This window comes from Hyperolius riggenbachi, chromosome 11, assembly GCF_040937935.1.
Source record: "Hyperolius riggenbachi isolate aHypRig1 chromosome 11, aHypRig1.pri, whole genome shotgun sequence".
Classification (NCBI taxonomy): Eukaryota; Metazoa; Chordata; class Amphibia; order Anura; family Hyperoliidae; genus Hyperolius; species Hyperolius riggenbachi.
In genome coordinates this window covers 132,639,145-132,659,469 of record NC_090656.1, presented here as the reverse complement: position 1 = coordinate 132,659,469, position 20,325 = coordinate 132,639,145, and the positions used below count along the sequence as shown (strand labels likewise).

At 41.9% G+C, this 20,325-nt stretch overlaps 1 protein-coding gene across 2 annotated transcripts in view; it reads left to right on the top strand.

Moving 5' to 3' along the window:
• Positions 1–20,325, top strand: part of CDC42BPG (CDC42 binding protein kinase gamma) — a 327,785-nt gene that overhangs the window by 128,898 nt on the left and 178,562 nt on the right. For both annotated transcript variants that reach the window (XM_068259435.1, XM_068259434.1), the window contains exons 3-4: positions 9,216–9,307; positions 11,714–11,797. In XM_068259435.1, coding sequence (XP_068115536.1) covers positions 9,216–9,307; positions 11,714–11,797 — 176 coding nt within the window. The remainder of the gene's footprint in view (positions 1–9,215; positions 9,308–11,713; positions 11,798–20,325) is intronic.

Sequence of the window (20,325 nt, the reverse complement as noted above, 5' to 3'; positions counted from 1 at the left end):
AATATATTAGCACACTGCGAACACTGTAAGTTAACTCTTAGCTGTATGCAGGGATCGGCGCCAGATCTGTCTATCTGTGCCTGATTCAAGCATACGGGTTATAAATACAAGATACTCTAGAACACAAGGTAACGTTTTCGGAGGAGTAAGTACGATTGTGTATGTTCAGGAACAGGTCATAACCATAAAACTATTTTTAAACGTTTTAATAACAAACATGCATTACACACATTTACATACACTAATTATTTTATACACACAAAGCTTAAAATAAAAGGGAATAATTGTGAAAGGTTTACTTAGCCGAAATGCAGTCTGTGTGGGGATATTTCCTTCTGGGAAAAGAAATGCAAAATCCTTGGTTTCAGGATCATAGGCCTTTAGGTATATTTTGTAATCCAAGCAGATGTTACAGTTCCAAGATGGCTGCTAACCACATGGTCCACTGGTTACCAGCAGCAGGCTCTTGTGAAGATGGGATTTGGAGGAATGCCTTCTGGCAATGCGCTTTTGATGAAGCTGGTTTGGGGGTGTGTCAACGCCTGCCCCCTCTGAATTACCCACCAATGACAGTCCACCTCCTCCTAGGAGGATTTTGAGCTTAAATTGTAAAACACTGTAACTCATAAACTATAAATGTCATATGTAGGTGGATAGCAGATTCATACTTGTAAGAAAATACCAATTAATATGACATCTTGCATGAGTGGGTTAGGCTTTCCTGTCCATGGGAAGGGTTGTATACCAATAACCGGAGGGGTTATGGTTATGATTTTTGTATCAGCACATTGGGCAGATTTTAACGAACAAGACTATATTAATTTCATCGCTGTGCTATACACGGTTTTCATTTAACAGACCGAAATCTAAAACCATATGCATTTAAACCTCTTCCCCAACGGTGCCTCTGTGTCTGAGGTAGGCAGTGGACCCCTGGGGAGCTAGCTTCCCCTGGATGAAAGGACCTGTTGGTGCTCAATTAGCAGCTAAGTGTGACCAGCTAGAACAACCTTTGACAAATTACACCAGCAGGCTAGGGTTTCACACCCCTTGGCTAATTAACAAGTCACTGACCAGCAAGGAATTATTTTCCAGTGTGGGTGATGGGTTTGCTTTCACTCAGAAGAGAAGCAAAAGACCTCTGTTGTACGTTTAAACGCAAAGTGACATTCTGCTCTGTTTTGCGGAACGATAAAGAATCTCTAATCGTCTCAACTTCTGTATCATTCATGACACTAACGACCAACAATTTATACAGGAAAATCATGGTCATTAACCAGGTTCCCCAAATTTTCACATCCCACTGTATATGCTTTTTTTTTTTTTTATGTGCCCATTATGGCCAAAACTCGCTAGTCTCATACTTTGACATCTGCTGTAATTTTTGTTTTATTATTGTAGGTATTTTAGAAGTGTATTATTGTACAGTTTTAAGCAAAATTGTTGCAAAGTGAGCGATGTTACAAAAAAGTGCTGCAAGGTATTGCAGTACTGCAAATAATTTACTTCTCTCCTACATGTTAGCTGGATACTGTTGCTGTGCAGAATAAATAGTGTGCTACTTAATACAGATCGTATTGCACGACGAGGCATGTTCTTCCTGTGCCTCCATATATACTACCCAGTCTATGCTGCCTAAAGTCACTTGCTGTGTCAACACAAATGACAGGTGCTGATATGCAACATCAGACTTGATGTCTGTCGTAATTGCACTGCTTCGTAATAGCGAGGAACTACATTCTGTTATATCTTAAACAGTTCCAGGCGATGCTAGTTGAAATCTGCGCCCCATTTATATCTGCTGCCAGGGTGTAGATTTCAACTTCCCGTCATTCTCACAGATCCAGCAATGCTGAAGTCCGATAGCTCTGCTGTCAGTGACATCAGAGCTCCATTTCTTGGTCATTGGCTGCTGACCCCGTGATTACTGTGAGCCAATCACAGTAATCACTGTTCACTAAAAGGAAAGGATGGCTATGATCCTAAATGGGCCAAAACCGTCCAGTCCCAAAAGGGTTTAGTGTCTTGCTTTACTACTGTAGTAAACAAGCATCAGCCAATACGCTGAATCCCTTGACTAAAGAAGGTCATTGAGATGCTATTAATTTGGACTTGAATGCAAATGTTTGGGTTGGACCGCTTAGCGGAGGACCCAGGCGGCCCAGTAGGACGTCAAAGGACCAATCATCGAGAAGGGGGCTGGAGGAAGTCCCCAGATGTATGTATGTATATCTATCTCTACACATACACTATATCTATCGTGCTCTATATATCAGTGATCAGTTGCACTGCTGAATATTTCTACATGTCCACTCACTGCCCATAAAAATCTGAGCATGCTCACATTTCTGCATTGTAACAGATTGGATCTCTTAACTCTCTGCGTACAGGTTTTGAATTAAAGTGTATGTCCAGTGTCCTTCACAGGTCACATGAATTGTAATCCACCACTGTGAACCTAGCCTAGAGAACGCTGAAATAACAAGGAAATTAAGGGTAAAGCAGAAGGAGTTGGATTTACTAGCAAGGTGCCTCCTGGTGTGACAACTGGTGCAATACCTTTTGCAGAACTGGTAAACACAAGTTGTGGTGTAAGGCCCCTTTTACACTTAGTCAGTTGGTATGCGTTTGTGTGCGTTGGTACGCGTTTTTTTTCATAGCAGTGCATTGGGAAGAAGATTTCAGTTAAAACGCGTTAAGTGTGAAAGGTGCCATAGGAAAACATGGGAATTATTTTGAAAATCTGTTTTCTTTCCATTTTAACTGAGAGCAACTGATTAAGTGTAAAAGGACCCTAAAGGCTGAAGGATACCTCCTGTTTTGATAAATTCACTTTTCTTTTGCACGCATATGTACAATATGTCTTTTGTAGTATCCATATTGTGCACTTATTTTATACAGCATGTTGGGAACCAACAAGTAGTAAGACGAATGAGATTGTCTGCCATCTTTATTTCTTTAAAAATGCCTGGCTGCTTTGCTGCTCTTTAAGTTGCACAGCACGGGACATTAACTTGTTCTTCGCTAATGATTCTGAAGTGTAAATGGCAGAGGATTAATACACAAGTTGAGAAACTAGAGATATTAAAAAGTCTACAGAAGGTGCCATTGCTCCAGTCATATAAAATCACTGGTGTCCCTTTCCAGACCAGGTGGCGTTGACAATTAAAATGTTGACCTGAATGTGGTTATAGGAATTCAGATGCAAATGGATATTTTTCTTTACATTTTTCCCTGAACTTAAAGCCCTAGTTCTGCCTCCAATTTTAAATACACGTGATTGTAAATGTGCATTAATTAGCAATGCACAAAGTTTGTACATTTCACATCTGTACTTTTTGCAATAAATATATTGAAAGTACCTGTGTGGCTTCTGGCAGGCAGCTCGTTATTGTCAATTGAGATTGCAAGTGCCTTTCCCAACACGAGGCAGATCACCTGACCCAGCCCACTTCCTTGCACTGGACTTTTTGTAGCAAGCACTGCAACTATGGTTCCTACCTACTTGGTATGTAATATACAATTGGCTCTTCCAAACCCATATTGGCCCCTCATCACTCTGTTTTATATACCGTAAGAAATGATTTCTAACTTCTCCTTTTACAGTTTTGATTTTTTGTTAATTAACACACCTAAGTGTGTAAATAAGGATAAATGCTTTACTACAAACTGAGGAATCAGACCAGAACATGAAACTCTTTTTTGAGTTGTCATTTCAGTGCTGGGCACAAAGAAATCACTGCACAGCAGTGCAGAGGTGGTGGCTAGGGTCAAGGGATCTGCTATGTGTTCACAGTGAAAGACTAGCTGGTGCCCATTCAAGGCTCCTTTTTGTCAACTTCATGTGGGTGAGAGTGGGAAGGGGAGGAGTATAACTACCTCAAGACCAAGTCCTGGGGCCGGCTACTGCAGGAGATCTCCTGCTTGGGAGGCAGAGCTTCACCCCGCCTTCAGTCTCCGAGCGGCGATCGCCATTTTTTTTTACTAAGTACAGCGCTACAATCTGGGGACAGCTGTACTGGGGACAGCCGTGTGACACGGCTGCCCCCCTGGGGCACAAGCGAGCGATCAGCTCTCATAGGCTGAAGCCTATGACAGCCGATCGCCATGATTGGCTGACTGCGGGGAGGGCGGGAAAAAATACAGAAATAGTTATATTTATTTAAAAATAAGATAAATATTGATTAAAAAAAATAAACCGGGGGGGGGGGGGGGGGGGTATGGAATCAAACCCCACCAACAGAGAGCTCTGTTGGTGGGGATAAAAGGGGGGGGGGAGGAATCACTAGCGTGCTGTTGTGTGGCCCTGCAGCTTGGCCTTAAAGCTGCAATGGCCTATTTTGAAAGACATAGCCTGGTCTTTAGGGAGGTTTAGCACTGTGGTCCTCAAGTGGTTAAACTATTCACTGCCCGCCTTTCAGACCATCCAAGCTGCATCTAGAGCTGGGACCAGGTCCCACAGTACCCAAGACAGAGTTGCAAATCTGCATTCAGTGTTGTCAACAGATAACCTTCCTTGCTGGGGATCATGAGAAGCAAAGTATTATGACTAACCTATAGCTGGTGCAGATGGCAGTACTGAGCGCTTCAATTAGCTTAAAGCGGATCCTTGATGAAAAACTATAACTAACAAGTAACTTGTCTATATATCTTATGTAAAGTTTAGATGGTTTACACAGCAAATCTAGCTGCAAACAGTTTTAATACAATATGATTATTTATTCCTATGATACAATGACAGCGGCCATGTTGTTTGTAAACATTACACAGAGGCAGGCTCATCTGTATCTTGAGCCATCAGCCTAATCCCCTCTCCTCCTCCCTCCTCCCCTCTGCCTCTGCAATCAATGGCTAGTAACACCTCCCCCTCCTCCTGCCCAGACTGAGCTCCCATGAGCCCTTGCTACTGCCTTGGCTCTCTGAAAACTTGTGGGCCTGGCTTTTTTAGTTTATAGGGAATTAGAGTATTAAAACAAAAACAAAAAAGTATTTGGCTTGAGGAATGCCCTATAAACAATAGGAAAGGAACACAATTATGCAATGTGTAAAAGTTCACCTCGGATCCACCTTAACTGCTAGTAGTACAGAGGTATTGCAATGATAAAATCATTAGGATGTTTTAGTATGTTTTATAGTATGTGTGTGAGGCTTGGTGGTGTATTCTCCACAGTCAGCATGCAACGCATGAGCTGGCGTGGAGGAGGTACACACACCAGCACAGGGAACAGGCTATCCCTAGTATAGTGGAGGGGAGGACTGACTCCAATAGGAGATTGTGGCGCACAGAGCCGGTGCAGATCTGACAGCCACAAACAATGCTTTCGTTATAACGTCTCAGCGCAAAGTAGCGCTGAGCGCATAAACCAGAACTGAGGAGATCAGGACAGGTAGACAGAATGAACGCTTGCTAGCTAGCGGCTACTTAGCGACAGCAAGCGTCCAAAACAAGACAGACTGGAATGAGGCAGCCAATGCGATTGCAGCGATGGCGTGCCTCACAAAGACAGGACAGGATAGTCAGGAAATAGCAGGATCAAGATAGATGAACGTAACACAGATAAATATACAATAAGTATGTTTTCCTAGCGTATTACAATTACAGCTATCAATGAAACTATTTGTAACGTCTGACTAACATATGTATATATATCGGCAATGAACCGATATATGACATAAGCAGGAACGCTGACTAGGACTGGAGTAATACAGGTAACAGGACTCAGAAGGATTCGCTATCTCTTCGCAGAGATGAACGCAATCCACAAACGGTAACAGAACAGGATTCAGAAGGATTCGTTATCTCTTCGCAGAGATGAACGCAATCCACAAACAGTAACAGAACAGGATTCAGAAGGATTCGTTATCTCTTCGCAGAGATGAACGCAATCCACAAACGGTAACAGGACAGGATTCAGAAGGATTCGTTATCTCCTCGCAGAGATGAACGCAATCCACAAACAGAACCAGGAGCAGGGTAACTACCTCAGCACGGGTGGTCACGGTACGCGCAACCTACCAAAACGTGCTGGAAAGCTGACTAACTGCACACAGGATATAAACAGTTCATGTACGTATACATCAGCGACACTGATGTATCAACGTAACACAAATACAAGGAAAATAATAAACGTGCTGGTATGCATATATATGGGCAATGAACCAATATATGATGCAAAACCAGCAAAGTATCTTTAGAACAAGAAACACGATCGGGGCTGAAGCGACAGCAAGACTGGCTTACACTGAAGCTATGAAAACCCAAGGAAACCCTGCAGGAAGCAGATCTTTATACTGAGGTCATCCAATGGGAGCAGACATGCAGATTCCCACACAGGTGAATGATAATCAGTCACAAGCTGACAGCAGGGAAAGGCCGACAAAGCTATGCAGCTTGCATGAAAAGAGATCAGAACTACCTGAGCTGCAGCACTACTACTTCCAGCAATGCCTGCTGCAGCAGCGATCATTACAATGTGCAAGCTGTTAATTTTTTTTTTAAGCTTTAGAAGGGAATGTAATCGTAGGTTAGATATATGTTCTGATAACTGAAGTTGGGAGTCCTGAGTGTCTCTTTAACCACTTTACCCCCACGTGTACGAATTTCTCCGTCCCTTATTCCATCCTGTAACCCCCAGGGACGGAGAAATCCGTACTTTCCGCGCTCCCGCCGCTGCCCGCGCTCCCGCTCGCTCTAGCGCGCACTCCCGCCGGTAAACACGCTGCTCGCCCGGAGATCAATGAACGGGAAAATCCATTCCAGTTCGTTGATCTAAGCCCCGCAATGATACGCTGCTGCTCCGCTGAGCAGCGCGATCATTGTGAAAAAAAAAAACTCTCAGCCTCCTAGTACTTCCTGCAAGGGTCCGGAAGGACGCTTGCAGGTTGTATTAAACAAAAAGTTACTGTTGCCATCTTGTGGCCAAATAGTAAATTGCACCCTAAAGCATTTTTTACATAGAAATAAATTAGTGTTACACAAAAAATTAACTCCTTACCTCCCACACTCCCCAATTTTTTTTTTTTTGTAATTAAAAAAAAAATAAAAAAATTTACAATTAAAAAAAATACATAAATAGTTACCTTAGGGACTGAACTTTTTAAATATTTATGTGAAGAGGGTATAACACTGTTACTTTATAAACTATGGGCTTGTAATTAGGGATGGACGCAAAACTGAAAAAAATGCACCTTTATTTCCAATTAAAATATTGGCGCCAAGCATTGTGATAGGGACATCAATTAAACGGTTTTATAACCGGGACAAATAGGCAAATACATTTAATGGTTTTTAATTACAGTAGCATGCATTATTTAAAAACTATAAAGGCCGAAAACTGAAAAATAGGAAAAAATGTGGGAAAATGTTTTATTTTCCCATTAAAACACATTTAGAATAAAACAATTCTTGGCATAATGTCCCACCTAAAGAAAGCCTAATTGGTGGCGAAAAAAACAAGATATAGTTCATTTCATTGCGATAAGTAATGATAAAAATATAGACGAATCAATGGAAGGAGCGCTGAAAGGTGAAAATTGCTCTGGTGGTCAAGGGGTAAAACCGCTCAGTTGGGAAGTGGTTAACCAGTTCTGCACTCTAAGGGGTTTTGCACCTTATGAACCAGAGCAATTATCACATTTTAGCTCTCCTCCCTTTCATTCACCAATAACTTTATCACTACTTATCACAATGAAATGATTTTTATCTTGTTTTTTTGTTTGGCTTTCTTTGGGTGGTACGTATTTGCTTAGAATTGCTTAGAATTATTTTTATTCTAAATGCCTTTTAATTGGAATAATTAGAAAAAAATAGAACAAATTCTCAGAAATAAAAATCATTATTTCATAGTTAAAATAAAACCTACTACTGTGCATAAAACCCACACATTTTATTTGCCCATTTGACTCTGTGATTACCGTACATTTAAAATCTGCACCTAGTACAATGTATGGTGATAATAATTTATTTGGAAATAAAGGTGTATTTTTTTAATTTTGTTTGTGTCCGTGACTAATTACATGCCCTGAGGTAACTGGTTTATGTATTTTTCTTTTTAAATATCACTTTTTTTGTTTTTTAGAATAGTGTTTTATTTTGGTAAATACATGGGAGGGGAGTTGAGGGGTAAATTGGTATTTTATCCATTTTTATGTAGTGGGATTATGTAGGTGTAATTTTACTATTTGGCCACTACATTCCCTTTTTATTCCTAGTGTGTACTGTTTACTGCATACACAAGACATCGACGCGGCGAGGTACGTACTGTAGATGTTATACCTCTGGAATAGGAACAATCCTCCTGTGGGGCATAGATATACTATAGTAAATTCAATAAGTGGGTTAGGAGCATATACCGTATATACTTGCGTATAAGCGAAGTTACCTACTTTTCCCTGCAAAACCCAGGAAAATGTGTTTGACTCATGTATAAGCCCCCTCCACAGTAGCCAGATGTGCCCCCAGTACAAGTCAACTCTCCTCCCCATAGCCAGATGTGCTCCAAGGATGATACAGCTGTGTCTCAAGATGCCACTAGATGGTATCATAGATATGAGACACGGTGATTGCCACATAGGTAGAATCCCCGATCATTGCACCGCTGACATGTTGCTTGCATGCTCTGCTCCACAAGCCAGGGGACACAGGAAGCCTTGAGCAGTGCACTCTGCACACCACGTTGCAGGGGATGCAGGGCACGGACACAGCAGGGAGCCAGCTGACAAGAGCAGGATCACTAGTGCATGATCCTTACACTCCTCCACCAGTAAGAAAACCCACTTTACGATCCGTTCTGCTCCAGCTAATTTTTGTGCTGGAAAAATTGGGCTTATACAGGAGTGTATACTGTGTTTTGTTAAAATGAAAATTTTAGAACATTTTATATAGGCATTTTGACATCTGTTGTAACAACCATGTTATCTTAAAGCACTTCTACAGTACAACGATGTGTGAAAATGTGTACATTTCATAGAAGTTCCTCATACTATTAATATAACATGCGTTTTAGTGTGGAGGGTGTGCGCTGCATTATTAGATTCCATTTTTGTTTCCTATGATTATACAAATTTTCCAGCATATCGGGATAGGGTTACGAGGACTAGAAATGTGCTATAGCAGTAAAAGCTGTAAAGTGAATAATATTAGGACTTCTAATAAACTACTACTGTGTGTTGAAAAGGATATATACAGTGCAGTAATTGACTTTTGTTCTCTCTAGCTGAACCATTTGCCTCAAAAGTTAAGCAGATGAGGCTTAGAAGAGAAGATTTTGAGATTTTAAAAGTGATTGGAAGAGGTGCATTTGGGGAGGTAAGGTTATTACTATTGTTTTTGTTTTGTTTTTTGTTTTCTTTGTCAGCTGTTTATTTGGTGGAGGTGTGTTTGTGTTTTTGGATGAGGGATGCTGTTTGCGACAGATGACCTGTTAGCGCTCTTCAGTTCGTTAACATTTATATTATTGCATATCATCACTATAATCACTACTATTATCATCGATTCATCGCATATCATCACTATTATTACAGACTGGCTTTTAGCATAGCAGTGTTATAAGTGTTCTGCAATAAATATCCTGAAAAGTCAGTAAATTTAAAAAGCATCTGTGGCATGCTAAAATTTCACAATGCGGAAAAAAATAGATGCCGGCACTGAAGGTGCAAACACACACTAACTTTTTTTTTAAAAACTATTTATTCATTGCATTTATCTAACATATTATGCAGCGCTGTACATAAGATTGCAGACAGTAACAATGGTTACCAACAACACAAGACACAGAACATTTATATCACGCTTTTCTCCTGGCGGACTCAAAGTGCCAGAGCTGCAGCCACTAGGACTCGCTCTATAGGCAGTAGCAGTGTTAGGGAGGCTTGACCAAAGTCTCCTACTGAATAGGTGCTGGCTTACTGAACAGGAAGAGCCGAGATTTGAATCCTGGTCTCCTGTGTCAGAGGCAGTGCCCTTAAAGGATACCCGAAGTGACATGGGACATGAGATAGACATGGGTATGTACAGTGCAACGCACACTTAATAACTATGCTGTGTTCCTTTTTTTTTTCTTTCTGCCTGAAAGAGTTAAATATCAGGTATGTAAGTGGGCGACTCAGTCCTGACTCAGAAAGGAAGTGACTACAGTGTGACCCTCACTGATAAGAAATTCCAACTATAAAACACTTTCCTAGTAGAAAATGGCTTCTGAGAGCAGGAAAGTGATAAAAAGGGACAATCGTTAATAGATTGTAGCTCTGGCATACATTATTGAATGTGTCATTGAGCAAAAACAATAAAACAGTTAAAACTTAAAAAGTAGATTTAAACATAATATACAACTGTGGAATAACTTAGTGATTTTTAGGAGGAGGAAGATAGATGCAATAGTTTATTTATTATTATTAGTTTATTTTAGCTTCGGGTGTCCTTTAACCATTACACTATCCAGCCAATACAGGTAATAAGCAATAAGATACAACAGCAGAATACAGGTAATAAGCAATAAGGTATACAATATACAATGCCAGATCATACACTGGAGTGGTAGTTCGAATAATACATGTTCACATTACTCTGGGTAGAGGGCACAATCAAGGAGAAAGTATATGAAGTATGATGCAAAATATCACCCAAAAAAATGCTTGCCAGATAAGATACTAGGGCCCATATGAAATTATTTTTTTCACGTAAAAAATACTCAAGCAAAAATACTCAAAATAAATTCAATATTACTTTTTCACCAAATTTTGGGTACTTTTTTCAATTGTAAAATGCAGAAAATTTAGTTTACAGAGAAGATTAAAATTATATCCTAGGAGATAACTCGGGTGAAAAAAATGATTGCATATGGGCCTAGGGCCCTTATTCATTTTCTCCCATTTTCTCCTAGGTGATATAACACCCTTCAAATAAAAAGCATTTTAGCTGCAAGCAAGAAAATAGTTTTGACAGTACTTTTTCACATACTTTTTGGTACTTTTTTTTTAAATGCTGAAAAGTTATTTTAGACTGAATATGAAAAACGATCTCCTGGGAGAAACCGGAGTGCTCTAAAATCAGCACAGGAGATTTGGGCGCAGCCGGCGCCACTGTAGGCCATAATAGAAATTACGGCTATAGCAGCGCTCAGTGAGTGATTTGGACGGTGTTAGAACAGGGGGGGTTAAACCCGGGAATGTAAGTCAACATAAGCTTTAAAGAGAACCTGAGGTGGTTTCTAAGAATATCAGCACACAGAGGCTGGGTCTGCTTATATTGCCGATCCCCCGCCTCCTGCATTGCTCCGGTCCCCGCCCGTGTCCCTTCCCTCCCCGCTGATTGGAGGGAAGGGACGCGGCTGTGGTTTATGGGAGCATAGCAGAGCTCAGGGGGAACTTAGGGGGGATTTAGATAACAACAGAGGCTGGGCAATATAAGCAGGCCCAGCCTCTGTGTGCTGATATTCTTAGAAACCACCTCAGGTTCTCTTTAAAATCAGACAATGAGCACTGTAACCAACATGGATCTAGGTATTGGCCTTTCTTTCCATTAGAACCTACATTCGACAAATGGTGGGGATTCCAAGGAGATATGGTTTAGATGCAAATTATGATTTTAAATGCAATACTAACATCTCTAACAAGGACACTATTCTGTGTTCTGCATAATGTTGTTCATGGTGGTTACCATTCTGACATGACCTTGATATTTACAACTGTGTTTCCCTCCAATTTTTTTTACTAGGTGGCTGTAGTGAAAATGAAAGGCAGTGGAAAGATCTTTGCCATGAAAATCCTGCACAAATGGGAGATGCTGAAACGAGCAGAGGTAACTCTCTCTCTGCATTCTGAAACTCTCCAACTTTCCCTTCAGGACGAGTTAATAAGTGATTCTGTAAATACGTATACTCAGGGCCGGATTTGTACTTTTTACCGCCCAAGGCCAACTATACCATCTGTATGGTTGTTATTTCTTTGTGCCCCAATGAGAATTCGCCTTACTTTCCATCATTGGTGTCACAGACAATAGCTATTTTAGTAATACGTGTATAGATTATAAGTTATGTTTTGAAATGTTATGTTATGCTTGGCATCTCATTAATGATGGACCCATTGCGTTACCATGAGAGTTAGACTGATGTATACCTGCAGGATAGAGCTTACAGGTCTTGCAGGGACGGAACAAGTACAGGACAGAGAGTTCAAAGGTTAAAGCTGTTCTTGTAGATAGGGATGACTGCATAGAACAGCTTTCCTGCCCCTCACTGAGCCGCCCCTAAACTTCTGGTGCCCTAGGCCATGGCCTATGTGGCCTTGCCAGAAATCCGGCCCTGCGTATACTTATGCTGTGTTTTGGAAAAGATTTATATTAGGAACATGCTTGTAATGTGTGCAGGTAGATCTATTTTCTATCATACAGATGCTTTAAATGTATTTCATCGATGTATATTGCGTTATTGATGTATTCTGTAAGGACAGATAAGACAGCAAGGTGCCATTCATACCTGGAATAGGGGACTATTCCATATTTTTAATTTAAGACATTTGCTTTCCCCTGACACAATATGTAGGTTGCACCAAAACAACTTGTCACACAGCCAAGTCCCTAAGCAAAACACCATTGCAGATTTCAGATCTCCACTACAGGGAGGCTTCTGAAACACAACATATTCTGATCTCTTGGCATTTCACCATGGTGTGGAAGCAGTAGAAGGGCTTATGGACTGGCCGTGTGATCAATAAATATTATAATTTCATTGAATTTGAAAACAGTATGTATACTGTTAGTGTAGAGCGTTATGGTCATACTCTCAGCCTGCTCCTACAGATTTTCCAATGTTGTAGACTGCAACCATTCATATGAAAAGGGGCATTATCGGCAGTTCAAACTACAAAGGCAATACTAACAAAAATGTAAAAAAAACAAACAAACCTTGAAGTGTGGGGAGGAGAAAAAGTTAGATAACATTAGTAATTGGAAGCTTCTGGATGATCCATTGGGTTCCCAGATTCTCATAGTGCCCAGCATTCCGGAGCAAGGCCCATTTTCATCTTTAGGCCACTCTCCCAGGCTGTGAATGAGTGCATATGGACTGGGAATGCACAAGTTAAGTCCACACATGGTACTGCTTTTTCGCTGTTCATGAGCGCTTCGTTCTACTCTGCTCTGTACAAGACCATTCTTGTGTATGGCCTAAATCATGGACAGAAGAAACCGATGTATAAATGTATTGTCTAAGGTTCCCTGCATTAGCACGGTGGACTGTAGGAGGATCTGGAAAGCCACTGGACCATCTGCAGTATTCCCACTAATGAAGTGAGTAGCTAACCTGAAATGAATAAAAAAAGTTGCTATGTTACTTTTTAAAGCAAACTACTTGCCCCCACACAGAAATCTGCTATCACTCGTGTTCTCAGGAAAATGACCCACACATCTGATCAGCAGTGCAGCTGCAGTTCTGATATTTTTAAACAATATATGGTGAACCCATTGCTTTGGCCTGTGACTGGCTGACTCAGAGTTTGCCTTAGTTAACATCTCTGAGGGACAATTCAATATTTGTTTGTGTTCTACAGTAGCACCCAACATAGGAGGAAGACCTGTCGACTAATTGGCATATAAATTAAAAATAAACACTTGTGTCTTTCTGACCTTAGTGCCAGTGTTCAAATAGTTCTGGTTACTTGAAATCAAATCCAGTTCTGTAGCTTAAAGCGGAATATAACCCTGCATTTCAACTTTGCTCTAAAACATTATTTACAGTATATTATATGCAACCAGCATTTTTTTTTTTTTTACTAGACCAGCATTGGAAGGGTTACACAGGGCTTTAAAGTTCCTGGAGATTTCTGCAGACGCATCCGAAGCTGACATAGATACATTTTGTTTATAGAAATGTATCTAAGTGTTGAATGTGACTCATCTCTCTGACTGAGAAGGAGTTGGAGGACAGTCAAAGAGTGTGTAACATTTCTCAATAGATACATATAACTAAATAGAATGTAACAATCTGAACTTCTGCATATCTCTCCACGGAACTTTAAACATCTGTGTTTAACCCTTCCAATGCTGGTCTAGTAAAAAAAAAATGCTTTTTGCATATATGCTGTAAATAATATTTTAGAGCAAAGTTGAAATGCAGGGTTATATTCCGCTTTAAAGGAAACCATGCACTAATTTTTAAAAAATGTCATAAATGCCTCCCCCCTCCAAGGGAGGTTCATTAATTGTGTGTGCTTTTGGGGGTGCAGCAGACATTTCATTGTGAAGCTGCTTCGTAGCCCCCATCTATATGAAGGTTTCCATCTCCTCATTCTGCAGAACCGCAGACATAGTGATATCTTATGTGCCTGGTAGCCACAATGTATGCTGGGGAGGCATGGTACATGTCGGGAGATGTGAATCCCATTACGTCTTCTGGCCAGGAGATTTAACCACATTAATTAACTATATCTCCTGGCATGCATCATGCGTCCCGGGCCTGCACTGTGGCTTCCAGGGATACAGGAAGTTTCCATGGGAATTTCACACTGCCCCAGAAAAGCCCACACAATTAACAAACTATTCTAAAAAAAAAAAGTTTAAGAAGAGCTACGCATTTAGGAGCACCCAGGTGCTCAGTATACTTTGATATACACAGATGCTATTGTCGGGAGTTAAAAAAACAAAAACAAACAATCAGCAACTAACTCCAAAACCTATGTAGGAAATCACCTGTAATATTAGAACATATTTGGCAATATTGGCTGATTAATTCATCTGTATTGCGTTGTCTTAGAAGGATGTAATATGTACAGTGTAGAAATTTAAAGTACCCTGAGCAGACCGTTAAAATGAAAATCTGCACTTACCTGGGGCCTCCTCCAGCGGACACCGAGGGACCTCATGGGCAACGGGGGGTAGCCCATGAGGTCCCTCTGTGTCCTCTGGGTCTTCTCCATGGTATAGTTGGTGACTCCTTAGCCTGGCGACTTCGGGCAAAGTCATGCGCAACTGCACATACTCGGCTCGTCCGCGCACCCAGCTCGACCCCATTCGCATCACCATAAGCCTCCTGCGCGCTTCCTGAAAGACTGAACTGTCTATGCACAGGAGGCTTATAGCGGCACCCGCGTGATTGAGCCGGGTGCGTGGACGGGCAGCACGTGCAGTTGCGCACAACTTTGCCCAAAGACACCAGGCTAACGGGCCCGCCAGTGGGATCACTGCAGGGACCCAGAGGATGCCAAGGGACCTCACAGACTATAGAGGGCTGGAAGAAGACCCAGGTAAGTGCAGATTTTTATTTTAAAGGTCTGTTCAGGGCCCCTTTAAGTTGGAAAAGTCTGTCTTTTTGGCCGAAATGGGCAGTCTAATAAAGTCTTCTAAAAGTTTTGTCCCGTTCTTCCATGGTCAGGGATGGTATATAACGCATCCGCTTATTTTGGCATTTTTGGAGTGCTAGGCACATATGCAATTACATATTTCTCCTGACTTTTCTCCTAGGTAATATTTTCAAACTTGTCAATAAAATGCACTTTAAACCAGCAGCAAGCAAAAAATTACCGTATTTCGCGCCGTATAAGACGCTCCGGAATTTAAGACGCACCCAGGTTTAGAGGGCAAAAACCAGGGGGAAAAAATCCATATTCCAGGAGCGTCTTGTACATGTCCTTCTGTGTGTCTTCATGTGTGCTCCTGTGCCCCCCCCCATAGCCCTATGTGTCCTTCTGTGCCCCCATGTGTCCTTCTGTGCCTCCTATGTGCCCCTCAGGTGTACTTCTGTGCCCCCCATGTGTACTTCTGTGCCCCCCATGTGTCCTCCTGTGTGTTCTCATGTGTCCTGCTGTGTCCTCATGCGCCCCCATGTGTACTTCTGTGCCCCCCCATGTCCTCCTGTGTGTCCTCATATGTCCTCCTGTGCCCTCCATGTGTCCTGTGTGTCCTCATGTGCCCCCATGTGTCTTTCTGTACCCCCTCATATGTGCTCCTGTGCCCCCCATATGTCCTCCTGTGCCCCCCATATGTCCTCCTGTGCCCCCCATATGTCCTTCTGGGTGTCCTCATTTCCCCCATGTGTCCTCGTGTGCCCCCTGCCTTCCCCATGCCTGCCTTCCTCCCTCCCGAGTCTCCTGCCCCCCCCCCGGGATGGAGTGTCAATAGCGGCGGCAACTTACCTTTGGCAGGCTCCCGCGCTGATCCTAGATCATTACGCTGCCCCCCGCTAGCCTCCTCTGCCTCCCCCCTACTTATCTGGCCCCCCCGGGTGTAGCAATAAGTGTCGGTAGCTTACCTCCGCAGTGCGCCCGCGATGACCGCAGACATCCGTCTTCCAGGCACTTCTCGCTCTAGTGACCGGCTTGAACTGATGATGCGCAGTTCAAAGCCGGTCACTAGAGCGAGAAGTGCCTGGAAGACGGATGTCTGCAGTCATCGCGGGCGCACTGCGGAGGTAAGCTACCGATACTTATTGCTACACCCGGGGGGGGGGGGGCAGATAAGTAGGGGGGAGGCAGAGGAGGCTAGCGGGGGGCAGCGTAATGATCTAGGATCAGCGCGGGAGCCTGCCAAAGGTAAGTTGCCGTCGCTATTGACACTCGATCCGGGGGGGCAAGGAGACTCGGAAGGGAGGAAGGCAGGCAGGCACAGAAAGGCAGGGAATCCTCGACGGCGGCGGGTAAGCTGTTCGGTATCGGCGGGCGTTATTAAGTCGGGGATTACCTGCCTTTGCCGTATAAGACGCAGGGACTTTCTCCCCATTTTTGGGGGAGAAAAAGTGCGTCTTATACAGCGACAAATATGGTACTCAAAATAATTTTGATAGTACTTATACACCTACTTTTTGGTACTTTTTTCCATTACAAAATCTTGAAAAGTTATTCTAAATAGAAGATGAAAAATGATCTCCTAGGAGAAAACTCAGAAGAAAAAGTTAATTGCATATAGGCCCTAGTGTTTCTGTTGTGAGATCTGAGTCAATTTCTGCTAGTGGTTTAGCTGATATCACTTGTCAATAATTTTTGGCATGTTTATAAACCTAGATGAGTTAATTCATGTTTCTTCTAAACTTTTTTTTTTTTGTAAAATTTTTTGGGTGAATTATTGATGTAATGTAATCATCTAGCCTATGTAAATTTTTCCTTATAAAAGATTGTTGAGTAAGCATTTATACATACTTTATCCTATAGTTTAATGTTAATCTAACTCTTTAAACAATTAAGTACTTTAAACCATTAGGAATCGCACCTTGTCATTTAACCTCCTTGGCGGTAATCCCAAGCTAGGGTCGGGGCGGAAAACTTCTGCTGAGAGCGGTAATCCTGACCTGTGCTCGGGGTAGCCGCTGGAGGCTGTGTGCAGAGCAATGCGCGCAGCGGGCGTTTCTACATACCTCCCAGGGGATCCCGATGTCTGCCGCTATTCTTCTTCCGCTCCTCCGAGGCTCTCCTTCCTCCTGGTGAGATCGCCGGCTGTCGTCATGACGACTGCTGACAATCTCACTTTAGAGTTGCAGTGCCACCTGGAGGATGGAGGGAAAAATGCAGCGCTAGAGCTAGGGAGGTGAGTGGTTGTGGAACTGCTGCAGACCTCCCTGGCAGCATTATTTTTTCCAGGTTTTAGTGTCTGAAAGGGTGTAAAAAATTGCACCACTTTTAGACCCTAAAATCCAGAAAGAATTACGCCAAGGGGGTTAAGTTCATCTGTTCTTAAAAAGATTGAAAAAAATTGAGCAGGTCATGGTGTGTATATTAATTTGATATTTTTCTACTGTTGACTCAAACCTTTCCAAATATACAAGCTAGTTCCATGTGCATCTGTTTGGCACTTGCAATGTGTGCATAGGATTTTCTGCTCCGAAGAAAAGGGTGAGCTCCAGTTTTTACAGCCGTTTACAGACAGATGTGTTGACCTGTTTTATGGTTTTGGCGAACACACCTTTGCTTCTTCTATTCTTATTAGATATGCATGCCTGTGGGTAAATATGATACCTAAAGGAAAGCAATGGATTATTATTCAGAATGATGTCCCATAGCTACACATACCTCACAAAAACACCTCCTGGGCCCTGTGGTTCCACAGAATAGTCTAAAGTGTGTTATTTTGCTTCAGCTAGTCATTATCTATCAGTACTTACAGTTTATATAAAGTGCTTGCTTTTTTAATCCAGATTTGTACTTTATCATAATCGTACAAGAAAAAGAGAGGCCATATGGGTCCACACTATATGATAATCAGTCATATACCAAAAATCAGTGAAACCTTGTCAGACATTTTATTGTGAACTTGTCCAGTGACATAAAACTAATAAAAACATTTACAATCTCCCCAAAAACTGATTGCCATCAGAACTCTCACTAATGGTGTCTTCATATATAAACATCACTGTACAGGTCAAAAAATATAATCACAATAGAAAAGCCAGCAATGGTGTTCAGTTTGTCCAGATTTGTGCTTGACTAGCACATTGTACAGAAATTGTAATATAACTAGGTATGAATGTGTCTATCAGTGGAATCCTTTCTGCCCAGCCCCTTCTACCCAAACCCAAAGGGAAGTTCATGCTGTTTGGCTGAGAGCCAAGAAAGCATGTCTGGGTGACAGTTGCCCAGCAATATATGTACAAAGTGGTCAGTAAAAGTAATTTTGGGCGACACAAATATGTGCTTTAGGATCGGTTCACACGCTTGTCCCGCGGTGTCTTGGTCAAATGCTTTTCTGCAAATATGCAGAAAAGCATTTGGCAGCTTTCAGCAGCAATCTGCGTTTTTTTTTCACCGCCGCGGATAGACACTGAGGTGCAGCTGAAAGTGACCCTGGAAGCAACCTGTTGCATTCAGGGTGGAATTAAATGACTGGAAAAAGGATAAAAACACAGCGTTTAGGGAACAAAGGTACTGGTGCTCCCTATTCACATGAATAGGCAGTGCTTAAAGCACTAACACCGCGGCCCGTGGTAAACAACGCACAAGTATCCGTTTGAATCTGCCCTTAGAGTTGGCACATAGGCTGCTGACTTCTCCTAAATTACATATTTATGTAATATCCTCTGATTGTGTGGTGTACTACAATTGTAACATGCCTTTATCCAGGCATTGCCTTGTAAAAATTCTGTGCTCATTGGATATTGTACATAGTTTTTAAGCTCAGATGGAGTTTAAGTAAGCAGACCTAACTGTGTCTGGATATACGTTTAGAATCTGGGACCTGTGGCACCTGCACCCTCTGTCTGCCTGACCTTTTTATGCCATACCGTCTTTCTGCGAATGGTGCCAGAGTGCACCTAAAATCTTCCTGTGCAACCTTGAAATATGTTTGTTTCAGACATACAGTTCTCTGGTTACCTCCTTTGAAGTGAAATAGGGATTGGGAGGATGACAGCCCTCTGAAGAGACACTTGTGTAAATTATAGACTTGTTTATGAGTCAGTATAAACCAGATTAGGACTGTAAAGTACGGGTTTTGAAGTCCTTTTATACAAGCTTCTGGGTCACTAGTTTTGAAGCTAAACCCTATATATATTGGGTATCCTTTTGCATAACTTTAGCCCTTTAGGAGATCTATTTTTAATTAATAAAGCATGGCACTGCCACACATCAAAATTGTCAGTATTGTGTGCAGAACTTTACAGAAACTAGTTTTCAAACTTTTTAATCTAATCCTTATTTAAAAATTACAACTAAAACATGTGCTGGGCTTATTTTTAGATTGTAAAGCCATGTTCATACAGATTTCTGACCATTGGTCCAGAGCAACTGATTTCTCTTAGATTCACAGAGGAATTGATTACTACTATAAACTGCAGAACAATTTACAATAGATTCAAGCAGAGAATCTATTGATAAATTGATAGAACTGTAGGCACTGTTCGATGCAGTTCAATGCTGTGGGCAGCCGATCAATCACCACTCCTGCCCTGCTACCATTCAGCCAGAATTTTCTGTCCGATCAATCATTTTCAGATCTATTTTGGCCTAAAATCAATTGGAAAACAATTGAGCGGGACCTTTTTTGAGGTATTGAGCCTAGCAGATTTAATCACACTCAGGAAAATTGTGTGCCCAGCCTGCTTAAGTTTTTATAGAAAGCTTACATAAATTATAGCAGGGCTGTGGAGTCGGTACAAAAATATTCAGACTACTCAGTTTATGAAATCGACTCTGACTCCGGGTACCCAAAATGGCTCCGACTCCTTAGTCTAATACTTACCGGGGTTGTGGATTTTATACAAAATCATCCGACTCCCGACTCCTCAGTTTATTAAACCACCGACTCCAACTCCGACCCAAAATTGCTCCGGCTCCAACTCCACAGCCCTGAATTATAGAGCTGCAGCCCATAAACCTAGGGGTCATACGACCAGAGTCGCTACCATGGCT